Source organism: Galeopterus variegatus, unplaced genomic scaffold (genome assembly GCF_000696425.1).
Source record: "Galeopterus variegatus unplaced genomic scaffold, G_variegatus-3.0.2 Scaffold626, whole genome shotgun sequence".
NCBI classification, from domain to species: Eukaryota; Metazoa; Chordata; class Mammalia; order Dermoptera; family Cynocephalidae; genus Galeopterus; species Galeopterus variegatus.
The window spans coordinates 250591-264305 of NW_007726737.1; the positions used below are offsets into that span (position 1 = coordinate 250591).

The 13715-nt window shown below is 36.0% G+C and overlaps 1 protein-coding gene across 1 annotated transcript in view; it reads right to left on the reverse strand.

Annotated features, from left to right (window-relative positions):
* Positions 1 to 1559: 1559 nt before the first annotated feature.
* The window catches only part of USP37 (ubiquitin specific peptidase 37), a 106879-nt gene continuing 94723 nt past the window's right edge, over positions 1560 to 13715 (reverse strand). Inside the window, exons 18-23 of the mRNA XM_008570745.1 lie at positions 11651 to 11817; positions 9025 to 9085; positions 5666 to 5781; positions 4052 to 4121; positions 3498 to 3636; positions 1560 to 2708 (exon numbers count right to left, since the gene is read on the reverse strand). Of these exons, the coding sequence (XP_008568967.1) occupies positions 2621 to 2708; positions 3498 to 3636; positions 4052 to 4121; positions 5666 to 5781; positions 9025 to 9085; positions 11651 to 11817 (641 nt within the window). The 3' untranslated portion in view covers positions 1560 to 2620. The remainder of the gene's footprint in view (positions 2709 to 3497; positions 3637 to 4051; positions 4122 to 5665; positions 5782 to 9024; positions 9086 to 11650; positions 11818 to 13715) is intronic.

The following is a 13715-nucleotide window of genomic DNA, read 5'->3' on the forward strand; positions in this document are numbered from 1 at the left end:
TTATAGTTTATTTTTCCCTTCCAAAAAATTCAAACTAGGATCAAAAGGTTGTGTCCAGAACTAACTGCTATTAAGTTCCAATTCAATGTCATTTAAAGTAATGTAACCACACATTTGGTATTTTCAATAGGAAGGTTAATTAGTTATTGTGCAGACTGCCTGGAACTAAAGCACTCTGCTCCTAACTTGTCCCTTACTGGACCCAACATGCTAACTGCCTCATCTCCCGATTCTGTGCAAAAAAAAAAAAAAAAAAATATATATATATATATGTATATATATATATATAATCTATTTATGATTTTTAAATATATACAGCCAACTCAAAAAGCCCCCAACAAACCCATCATCACAGTCCAGCTGAAATCTCTGTAGTCAAAGGAATAAGTTAAATGAGTGAAGGGAGAATGCGAAGGCTGACAAGGCCACAACAATGGACAGATAAATAAAATTCAAGTCCCAAACTTGCAAGTATATGAGCAGTGAGATAACTCATACACTCCAGTAACCTATTTTCAACTAACAAGTCCTGCTCAAGACATGAAAATCAAATCAAATCAGTTTCTGAGCCAAGTGTACGTCTAAAACATACACACATACAAGCCATACAAGCAATTCAAACGAGGCTCTTTCATGATGCAACAATCTAGGCTTATGGCATTATTTCTATTTTTCTCTATGTCTCAACGCAGCCCTCACTTCAAATCATTCCCAATCACTTTTAACAGTGCCTCTCAAAGCTCGCCAGTGCAGACACAGGGAAAAGTAGTGACTAGCTAAAGAATTTGATCACCACTTCACTCATTTATGAGAAAGTCAGTTACCACCAAGTAAAACAAAACAAAAATTTTAAAGCTAGTTTTTATAACAAGTATTTTATTCTGCTCTAAACTACTCCTGCATGTCCTACCACTGTACCCTTTTGGAATATCCACTACAATAATGTGTGTAGGTAGATGGTAGGAGAAAAAGCATTTTTCACAAGTCAAACAAAAGTGCTGAGGCCATTTACAATTCAAAGATTCAAAATTTGAGGATAGTTTACTATGTCAGACACATCCAAGTTCCAAGAGTGGGCTGGAGTTCTCTTAAGGTAATTTTCCAGAGGAGATGTGGCATCTTCTGTGATGATGGATTTTAAAATGTTTTCTCCCCCTGAAAACCTGATGTGGTTTTGTCACTATCTCAGAACTGAAGAGTAATCCACTCCTTTATAATAAAAGAAAAAACATGAAAGAAAATAATGAAAGGTTCATTTTGCTATATTTAACTGTGTGATTCTCAGGTATCTGGGCTCACAAAAATTTTGTGAACAGAATTCTACCCTCAAACTCATTCTTTATATGGTTTCATAAGCTGCTTAACCAAGCTGGTTATGTCAGCTAAATGACTAAGGTAGCACTTGGATATTGCATCTCCACTTAGTCTCACCTCAGAGCACCTAAAAAGTAAGATAAATATATTATGCACCTTCATTATTTGTTAGTTCTTGGGACTACCTAAATCAATCACATTTTAATTTCCGCCCTGTTTTAAAGGCAAAGCCAGACAGCAAATCATTAAATGTTCAAGCTTTATCAGTAGCTCAAGTACTTAATTTCACACTTGCAGTAGGATTTTTAAATTTAGCGGTCCAGAGTTTGAGCTTTAACACAAGAACACTCCTCTTGACCTCTCTATGTCTGACAGACAGAAATGCTAGCTTTCTTCCTTAACCCTAAGTATTCCTACTGGGGAGTCCCAATTGGAGCAATATTATCTTTCCACCTTTTGAAGTTTTGGTTATAACTGGTTAGGCCAATGCCTGCTCCATGGAAAGATGATACAGAACAAAACAAAAGATTCCATCTTCATCACTATAATATGATGACATCTGAAGAACAAAAAATGTGAAGGTATCTCTTTAGAGAAAATGTTTGTGTATGATGATAACAAATGTGGAACCATAACACATTCCAAAGCACCAACAGCAAAGGCATTACAAATTCATGAAATTAAAAACAACAACAACAAAAAAAAGTGCTCTTCAAATCCAGTGACAGAAAAATACCCCTCTCCTAAAAAGAGAACAGACTGTCATTAGTGTAACATGGAGAGCTGGCTTTCCAGTGAATTTTACTAACAAACACACATGAAAGGTTACAGACTTGAGTGAAACTATTCAAGGAAGATAAAAGCAAAAAAGCTGACTGATATGTATATCTTTACACATTTCTCAGGTGAACTCTGACACCTTCATTTCTTCGCCAAACTGCTGTGCTATTTAATTTTGAGCAGGTATACTCTGGTGGCTCATCCTAACTCTTTAAGGCTCCATTCATTCCATATATATAAGTGTGTATGTACATATATATATATATATATATTTACAACATGTATTCCTAAGACAAAAGGAAGTGCCACTCTTGTAGGAGAAAAAGAGGATAATCAGCTACAGATGTGAGACCAGGGTTTCCACAAAAGTTAGCATAACTGCAATTTTCATCTTTTGGTTTGGCCCTGAGCTGTTTGTTGCTCCCGCATCAAATAGAATTCCAAATTCTCCTCAGGGAGAGGAAAGGTGAGGTGGGCGACAGTAAAAGAATATGCAGTGCACACTGCCAACCCGGGAGTTTTTTCCTTACGAGGCCTGACAGGTAGTCTTCCCCAATTCCATGCTAAATGCTTGAGAGTTCTTTTCTGTTTCCAGCAGCTCATCAAAGATCTCCCTTAAAATAAAACAAACAAAAAATAAAACAGGAAATCCAGTGAGCAGAACCAAAGGATACACATGAAAAAGCAACAGAAAATAGATACTGACAAAGTCTGCACAATCCAATTTGGTACCTCAATTTTATTAAATAAGCAGCTTACTTGTCCAATTACCATCTTGATTCTTGAGAATGGGGGGAACTAGCAATAGTTTAGCTTTAATAAAAATGCTATGTAGTTCCCATTCATATAAATCCGATCTACTAGATGATGAAACTGGAAGACCAAAAAGGTTTATAATAGGACAGCTTCTATCATAAAATAAATTGTCCTAAATTCCATACCTAGATGCTACTGTGTGATGAGTAATGTTGAGTTAGGAGAGAAAATACTCTGGACTTATAAGGAAATATCAAGAGATAAGCCCTAAGCAAAGATAACAAAACCCCCAAATTGTCGACAAATCAACTGATGGGAACATTTTATCCTCAAAGGAAGACAAAAGAGTTTGGGAGTTTTTTTTTTTTTTTTTCTTTTTTTTCTCTTTTTTTTTACTGACTGGTAACGGGATCGCAACCCTCAGTGTCGCGCCCGTACCAGGGACCGGCAACGGGATCGCAACCCTTGGTGCTGCGCCCACACCACGCTCAGCCAGCGAGCGGGAACCGGTCTCCACATGGGATCCGAACCCTCCATGGGAGGGTCGCCGTGCTCCCACGCAGCGCACTCTCCAGTGCGCCACCGGGTGGGCCCTGAGTTTGGGAGATTTTTTAGCCCCTTCTTTTGGATCTGGCAAAGTTTCTTACTTGTGCATGTAAAAGAAGATGTAACCACTCCGATCCCGATCACTCTGCACTGCAGCCTCTTGGATTTTAGATACCTCCAGGTCATTATAAGTAAACCACGCCTGCTTCTTAATGTCGTACACATCACTAATGTAATGACCTGAAACAAACAAAATCTTAAAATTGCGGTTTTTAAAAACATCCTGGATTTTTCTCAGATACAGGAAGATTGAGAAAGACAGAAAAAGCCATCCCACCCACCTTTCCCCCAACAAAGTTTCTAAAAACCATTAATAAAACATGTGCAGATAATTAAGTGTGGAATATACTACACTAGGACAATTTTTTTGATAAATATATTTTGCTCAGGGGAATTTAGCTCATTTATGAATAGAGAAATCAAAACAGCATTCCTATTAACACAATTCACATTCAGTGTGATCAAAGAAAAGATTCCAAAGTTTTTCTTGATGCACTAAACTTATACTTCACAAAGCAAGGCAAAGAACAATATACTAAGGAGCAAATGATGGCTATTTCATTTATAAATTGCTGAAATCATGACGTCCACTTACCTGAAGAAGAGGTGGAACCAATGTGACTGACAACACTGATGAGCCTATAGGAATGAGGAAGATTTCCTGTCTGAAAAACAGAAGTGGGAATGACTTTTAACTATTCATTTGAATAAAAGCAAAATATTGAATTTAAACATTACCAAAACTGACACGGCTAAGCTTCAGTGTGCAATGTAGTCAGACTCAATAAAAAAATCCTTTGACACAAGAATTCCACCCCCAAATCAGAATTTATCCTAAGGAAATAACTCAAAAGAAGAAGAGAGTATATATATCAAATTATTCACTGTAACATTATCTATAGTAATGAAAAGGTTGGAACTAATATTATACCTAATAATGGTTGACTGGTTAGTGGTATATCAATTCAATACAACATTATTCAGTTATATAAGGATCTGAACCCTTGACCTTGTTTCTTGGTGTTATCAGCACTGAATTCTAAACAAGCGAGCTAACTGGCCAGCCCCATTAACTTTGTTTTTGAAACCTATGTGAGTGCATATAACAATTATAGCTCTATAAAAATAGTTATATTAGTGGTTAGGTATTGGATAATAGAACAAAAAAAGAAAAAATGAAAAAGAGTTGCTGTTGCTGTAGGGATTATGGGTGAACTTCTACATTTTAAATATTTTTAAAAATACTATTAAATTGTTATTAGCAAAAAAAAATAAAGAAAATGGAACTTGAAAAGTGATATTAATGCACTGTATGCAGCACTATAAGGTAAAAATTTTGGAAAGGAATACAATATAGATATATGTAAACCAGAAACTATTAAAATGTTCATAAAATTTGATGTAGTAATTTACTTCTGGGGGGTTATCTTAAAAAAGAAAATTCAAAATATGGAAAAATTTGTATCACACACAGTCTCTCAATGTATTATTTATTACAGTGAAAAAATAGAAGCCAACAAATGCTCAATGTTAGCTAAAAATTAAATAAAATATTGCCTGATAACGTGCTTTATTAAAAAATAAACAAAATAGAATGTTCATTTGAAGGAATATAGTACAGACATTAAAAAGAAAAACCCTTAAAAATAATTAGTCTTTAACAAGCAGGATAAAATCTCTACTTATATTATGACTTTTTAAAGGCATATGTGGAGGTGAGGATGACAGAAGAATATGTCAAAATGGCAACAGGAGTTGTGTTAGGATAGTGGAATCCTGAGTAATTAAAATTTGAGGGGAAAAAAGCAATTATGTGAGGAAAAATAGGGGCAAAAAAAGAGTCCAAGGTGCTCTAGTTAACGTCATTAATTCAACAGATTTCACTGAGCAACAAGCAACTGGTTTTGGTATTAATATAAAGATAACGTGGTTATTTGGTGGAACTAAAGGTAACTTAAAGTACATACACCTTTACTCAGTTCTTATCTAACATGCACATAAGGTGGTCAGGATGTATTTCTATTTTTGTTTTGAATCTTGTATGTAAGAAATGAAGAGCAACGGACAAGAGAAAATTAACACTGTTTCATGGTTACGGAAAGGGCAGAAATGAACCTGCAATGGACACTGAAAGTGGGCCTTTGAAGACAGAGATCAGGAAGAGTAACACTGACAATCTGACTAATTCTATTCTGGGATAAAATACTACCTCAGCGTTTCTTTTCAGTTCCTCAGCTTCGGCTTCTGTGTACTCCATATCAAAAACATCCTCATTTCCAGAGTCCTCATCAGAACCCAATGCATCCAGAAAAGAGCTGTTAAACTCTGAAGAACACAAAGATAAAATCTTATAAAAGTTCTTGGTATAGACATAAGAAATAAAATTAGGAAGATGGATTAGCTTGAGATACACATTTTATCACCCTAAGAAAACATAAGACAGAATATTATTAGGGTTCCAATTCACTTAGCCCACTCTGGAGAATAACACTGCAGACATGGGTATCTGTAAAAGAAATGTTCATTTTTCTTTTAAATATATATATTTGATAAGGGGATCTAACACTCACAATAAAACAAAACTGAAAAAGAAACTATGATTGTAAAGAAAACTCAATTTCACTAAATTTTATATCATATAAACTATATGTTAGACTTGAAGTACTTAGTGCATATCGTAGGTGCCACTAGCAAATATAAATTATCCTCATAGAAAAAAGACCATAAAAGGTCAATATCCTTTTGTTTTCTTTAAATATTAAATCATTTCTTTAAATGGAACAACAACAACAAAAAAGGAAATTCAACCTTTAACTCTTAAATTCCACCTAAAATACACTAAACAAACAAATGCAAGATCCATTATTTCTTTAATAATGTGTTTCTACTGGAAGAATCCATCTTTACTAATGGTTTTAAATAAAGAATCCCAGGGGCATTTGTACATAAGTGGTTATTTGCTTTAAAATATAATTAACTCCACTAAAATTACATTATAGGGTTGTTTAAAAGACATGAACACCTAAGAATGAGAAGAACAGGAAGAGACTACAGCACCAAAATTCTGGAAGCTGGAAATACATGAGTGACTGACTCAGCAGACCTAAGAAAGCCAAAGCCATCTCTCAAGCCAGCAATGGAAAAATTGAGAACCAATCCAATTTACATCACTGAACTTTCAAAGGGAATATGACACTGAAGTACCAGGTACCTCTGAAATTGGAGGCTAAGAAGAGAATAAAATAAAGATTGTGTGAAAACTGTTTAAGAAACAGACTCCTACATCCACTGCCCCAACTTTTTGCTGCTGGGCAATGACAGAAGTCTAGATCTTTATTAAGTGGGAAGGGTAAAACAGACTGGAAAACTCTTCTTTAGGAATCTGACTAATCTAGTACCATCCCCCCCAAAGTACCACCTTATAAAACTCAAAGTCGTCAAGTCCTATCTATTCATGTGCTTAGAGGTTTCAATCATCTTTTTAGTTCCTCATTCTTAATCATGAGCTAACAGCCAATGATCACTAGATATAGAGGAAAGCCTCTAACAAGGAATATAAGAATACATGTAAAGACCATAATAAACACATGGGATAGAGCAATTTGAAGCAATATTCCAGTAGAAGAAAACTCCAAACAAACAAATGAACTATATTTAATATCATCAGAGTTCAGATGCTATTATTCCAATCAAACAAAAAAAACATCAAATAAAAAAGGAACATTCACAGAACAAAAGAGTTCCTGAAAATTAGAAAGACGATAGTAGAAATAAAAAACTCATCAGAAAGTCTGGAGTTGGAGATAAGGTTGGAGAAACTTCCCAGAGAGTAGAGCAAAAATGACAAAAAGATCAAAAAAACTGGAAAGAAGAGATGAGAAAATTAAGAGAACCAGACCAGTAGGTCTGGACAATAGGAGTTTCAAAAAGAGGAAAGAAAGTGGAAGTGAGGAAATAAGCAAAGATGTCTTGGAAATGAAGAATACAAGTTTATAGATTAAAAGGATTATTAAGTGTCCAGCAAAACGGATGAAACAGACCCACATCAAGGCACATCATTGTGAAACTTCATGAGAACAGAAACAAAGAGAAGATCATATGAGCTTCCAGAGGGGGGGGAAAAAAGAGGTCACATCAGGTTAAAGAAAGGGTTTAGACTTTTCATATAACAACCCTGCAAACAAGACTTCTTTCACTGCCCAGCCGCATGAATTTGAGGTGAAGAATACTTTCAGAATGACTGCAAACCAGGAATTCTATATTCAGCCAAACTATCAGTCAAAAATGAAGGTGGAATGAAATTTGCAAGGTCTCTAAAATATTTGTTGTGCCCTCTTTTACAAGGAAACATTTGGAGGATGTTCTACAACAAAACACAAGTAGACCAAAAAGGAGATATAGAAAATGGGAGATTCAAACAAAGGAGATAGTAAAAGGGAATCCCCAGAATGGTTAGGTAGATTTCAGGATATCTGTGCATGGATATAGAAGGCAACCAGTTCAGATTGTAGCAATGTGACCTGAGACAGCCATCATTACCACCAACGTACTTTTTAACCTGATGACAGAATGCGTGGGTGAGCCTAGCTTGGATTGGATTCATCTTTGTAACTTTTGCTCAATCATATGCCAGCAATCATTTCCCTGCACTGGCCAACTGCCAAAACCAACCAACCCCCACCACCACACCCTACAAAAAACCCCACTATATGCCAGTGAAATTCTTGCTCTCTCCTCCATGCTCTGCTTACTACATCAGCTGGGAAGACTCATTTTGTACCACCAAAGTGTTCTGTTCTGATCTATTTCTGAGAGCTCAAGAAAGACCAAAGTGATTTTAGAAAGAAAAAGTAGAGTTAGCCCAGTCCTTGTGATTACTTATCTCTGTGCATTTCTACCAGTACCCGGTCCACATATTAGCTCCATCAAATGCCATGACCTGGTGAATCTTATGTGGCTTAATACTCACTCATGACCCTGCCCACTGACTTCCCCAGAGTGAGCTCTTAAAAACTCATGGGGAGGGCCGACCCCGTGGCTCACTCGGAAGAGTGTGGCGCTGGTAGCGCAGCGCGCTCCCACCGTGGGTTCGGATCCTATATAGGGATGGCCGCTGAGCTCACTGGCTGAGCGCGGTGCTGGGTGACACCAAGCCAAGGGTTGTGATCCCCTTACCGGTCACAAAAAAAAAAAAAAACTCATGGGGAAACTGAAGCCATATTATTTTTTCCTAGAAGTCTTAACAGTGGCAATATGACTCTTTCATTAAATAGATAGATTGCTCTTGCTGTTTAATTTTTTAAAGTTAAAAAATATATTGTTTAGGATACAAATACAGATGGTGAAATCATAAAAAAAGGTAAGCTAAAGACGAATATAAATGTTAGAATAGTGGTTTCCTCTGTGAGGGAGGGGAAAGGAAGATAGACAGGGAACTTCTAAGGTTCTATTTCTTTACCTGGGAGATGTTCAAATTTGTTATTTTATTAAAAAACACATTTTATATGCTCTTCTATGTATGATACATTTTACCATTTTAAAACAATGTAATTAAAATGATCTCCACACCTTGAAGACTTAACTCTGTAGCTCTTTTGAGGTCATCATCTTCTTTCTGTTCCCAAGCCTCCTAAAGGGACAAGAACAAAAACTAAGGTATTTAAAGAGGTATTGATTAAACCTATTTAATGAGGATAAAAATCAGTTTCTCTGGAAGTGTCTGCTGATAATGCTTTCTACATCCTTACAGATGTTTGAAATATGGCCTTTTGAGGGGTGTAGAGAAGTTCTTTACTTTTTCCAACACTGTCCTCTTTACACACAACCTTGGGAGTTAAAAAGACTTAAATACTGTTTCCTTTTGTCAATGACATTTGGTTTTGCCAACCACAAACCACTCAATGTGACATTACGACATAATTCCCTTTCCTCTCTATAAAAAAATGTCTGGTGCAGAGCCGAAACTTAGCAATTTGTTGTCTTTCCTTTCCCCTGATTTATAGCATTTCCCAATTTACATGGTATAAATACTCCCACTATGGCCCACTTAGAGCTACTCACATGACACTGAATGCAGAGTTGGGAAGGGGGTATACAGTCTGCTCACATGAGCTGACAGTGAGCCAGCTCTAGCTTACCACTCACCCTAAGTATATGACAACAAGATGAACAATATTGGGGCCACCCGGTGGTGCACGGGAGAGTGCGCCGCTTGGGAGCGTGGCGGCGCTCCCGCCAAGGGTTTGGATCCCATGTGGAGACCGGTTCCTGCTCACTGGCTGAGCGTGGTGCGGGCGCAACACCGAGGGTTGCGATCCCGTTACCGGTCAGTAAAAAAGACAAAAAGGGAAAAAAAAAAAAAAAAGATGAACAATATTTCCATAAGATATTTTTCACGGGTTTCTATTTTTCTTCTTGCTAAAGAAACCAAGGCACACAACAGATGCTTGGTTAAATACTAAATGAATGCTGTGGCTGTTATTTTTCTGATACATAGAAGGATCTCTTAGAAAAAAATAGTACCTTCAATATCTTCTGAAAATGTCTCAAACTAGATGACTACTTTAATTATAAACAGGAATAGGGAAATGTTGACTATAAGAAAAAATTTCCCTTCTCATCTTCAGAGAAAAGGTAATTCACAAATGATGCATGAATAAAGAAAAACTGTAATTTAACCAGAGTTATTTTACACTTAAAATTTTTAATTTATTTGTTATTTTTTTCAGAATGTCTATTCTGAAACTGAAAGGTAAAAAGATTCCCTTTTAGTTATTAACAGAATGATGCAGGTACACTAGAATAAACACACTTCATCTTACAACCCTAACCTTACATCTGAGAAAAACAGGATAGTTTTAACTGGGTCAGCTGACAAGAAATAGGTGCTGAATTTTTTCTTTTTCTGCACTATAAGAAACTCTTGCTAAGAAATCAGACCTTGGTCTTTTATATTATAAACAAGTTCTGGGCTGGCCGGTTAGCACAGTTGGTTAGAATATGGCCTTGTGACACTAAGGTTTGGTTCCCCATACTGGCCAGGTGCCAAAAAACACAAATAAAGTAAAAATTAAAACCAAGTTTTCTAAAACAAATGACTACTACAGTATATGTTATTTGTAAAATAGTTTGACACACATATATATTGATGACAAGATAGCTAGAGTAGTATACCTTACAAATAAATGTATATAGAACATCTGGTTCTGAAATGGCTTTAAAGTGACAGTTCTCAATCTTGGCTTCCCATTAGAATCTTTGGGGGAAGCTTTTAAAAACCCAGATTAAAAGAAAAGAAGAGAAATCCAGATGCCCAGATCATACCCCAGATCAATCATATCAGAATTTCTGAGGGGAATTTTAATGTGCAGTTACGACTGAGAACTACTGGTACAGAGAAATAAGATTTCTTTTTTTTTTTTCAGAGATGACCGGTAAGGGGATCTTAACCCTTGGCTTGGTGTTGTCAGCACCACACTCTCCCAAGTGAGCCACAGGCTGGCCTGAAATAAGATTTCTTAATCTGATTATCTTTAAGCATTAAAACTGTGCATTCTTTCCAGGGAGTCTTTGTAAATTTTTATTAACACAACTTGGATTATACAGGATTAGATGAAAACACTATCATAAGTCAGATACCTCAGGTGATTACAACAGTGAAAATCAACCAGCATAAAGAAGTAAAAATTGAAGAATAGATTACTAATAAACAAAAGAGCAGACAAATGTTCTGTTATTACTAAAATCTGAAAATTAGGTTTTAGATAATATTTCTGAGAATTTTATATTCAAATAACTCATAGGAAAAGATTTATATTATGAGAGAATGATGAAAACAAATACAATGCCTTCAAATATTGATTAAATCATGGTGATACATACTGGCTGTTTCTACAGCTTGAAAAATAAAGTTGGACTGGGAATAATCTCTAATCTCCCATCTTCCATTAGCATGCAATGAACTATAGTAATGGAAGGTAATGAACAATATATTTTGTTGCATCTGGATTTTCAAAAAAAGAAAAACTACCAATGTAGTTTCAAACCCAAACGGGGCCCCAAACAAGATTTTTTTTTTTGGTGCACCTATGTAAATCACCTGGAACAATGCCTGACCAACAGTAAGTGCTCAACACATATTAGTATTTCTTGGGAAAGATAGATATGAAGAAAGTAGTGACATAAATATCCTTACTTGCTCTTGAAGGCTCTGAGCCAATGCCTGCTGAAGCTCTTGCTCTTCCCTTTCTCGCTCCATATCATACTGCTGGAGCCAATCAACCTCTCCCTGAGATCCTTCTGGAGTTTTGTTTTCTTTATTCTCATCACAGTCTTTAGTTATCTCAGTAAAACTGGCAAGATCTGAGGAAGCAGAACAAAACATTACTTTGGAAAAGCCTCTCTAATAAACTGAAAATTTTGGATTAGAGTGACATCTACTGGTCAACTGGTCAGAGAATAACTTACCCTAACCTCATCTTTAAGTTGCTTGGGTCATACAATTTCATCTTACTGCATCTATATCAGGGTCTCTCAACCTCAGCACCATTGATGTTTTGGGTGGGACAAGTTTTTGGTTGGGGGGGTGGGGAACAAATCTCTCCGGTGCACTGTAGAATGTTTAGCAGCATTCCTGGCCTCTACCTACTAGATGCCATTAGCACCCCCCCTCTGGTTGTGACAACAAAAAATGACAGACATTGCTAAGTATCTCCTTGGGGGGAGCAAAACTGCCCTTGGTTGAGAACCACTGATCTACAGCAATGGTTCTGAAACTTAACCAATCATCAGAAGCTAGTATGGATAAAGATGGGAAAAAACAAGTAGCCATATTCTTCATAGGTCACAGTGTTACATGACCAAGTACTGGAAATAAAGTATTGTTTACAATAAATGAAATAAAAATTAGGCTAAAATGTTTAGGCTAATATTGAGATTTTTCTCATTTATTACATTGTATGTCAACTGAGAGTGTGTTTTCACATTAATAATCAAACAAGTCTTGTATATATTCTAAATCAAATAAACTAAGTAGAAAGTAACAATTATTGCATATATGCAATGTATACATATGTTTAAAGCATTCATCTAGGGAGGTAAGAGAAAAATTAATCTTTCATTTCTCTTCTTGAGTCATGGCTAGTTGGAATAAACATGAGAACCATGATTTTGTTCTGGTTATTTGAATTGTGAGAGCAACAACATTTCATTATAATTTTTAGTATAGGTACGAGTGAGGAGAAGACAATTCTTTTTAAAAAATTCAAACGCTTTACCAAAGTAAAAATTCTCATTTTAACAAGTTAAGGAAACTCACAAAAAGAACTGAAATGGTTAACAAGAATTACCTTTATACATCCATTTTATATGGATTATTTTTAAGCTTTACCTGCCCTAATACTGTATTTTAAATGAGTACTTTTCTATAGCACAGACAACTCTAAAGCTTATAGCATCTTGGTTTTAGACTCTAAACCAGCAACTAGTTATTATTTTAAATAGTACTGAATTATTGAGTGAATATTTATCATTAAAATGAACTCTGAATATTAAGAGAGGAAAAGAAACTCGGGATTTACTAGGTGTAAAAATCCCAACTGTTTTTTAAAAAACAATCTTTCTTTCCTCCATTACTGGAAAAATAGCCCTTCCCATGGCCTGGCAGGTGCAGCTTTGAAGCCTACATGACCGACCCTGCCTGTCCCTCTGGTCTTAGTTTACTGGACTGAAAATGAATATTTTACTCAATTAATCAGATTATCTCTTTTGGAAATTTGGAACCAGGACATACAAAGTTAGATAATGATAAGCATTTCAAGTGGAAGGAAGATTTGGGATTGAGGCTGCTATTTTAGGATATAAAGTATTATCACTTTTATTATTAAAACATACTAAAAAAAGGTAACAGAATTATTTTTCCAATAATTTCAGCACTCAGTATATCAATGTACCTCAAACAATCCCAGATTATACTAGTAGTTAATCCATGTGATAGCAGAATTAAGGATGTTTATTTTGAGATGTTAAAATCAACATACATTTATTTGTATTTAGGACAAGATTATCAGACAGATACAAATGACTTAAAATCTATGGGGACAGGCATAAAATCTTTTGTGGCCGGCCCGGTGGCGCACTGGATAGTGCGCCACTTGGGAAGCGCAGCGGCGCTTCTACCCGAGGGTTCGGATCCCACATACAGACCAGTTCCCGCTCACTGGCTGAGCAAGGCACGGGAGCAGCGCCGAGGGTTGCGATCC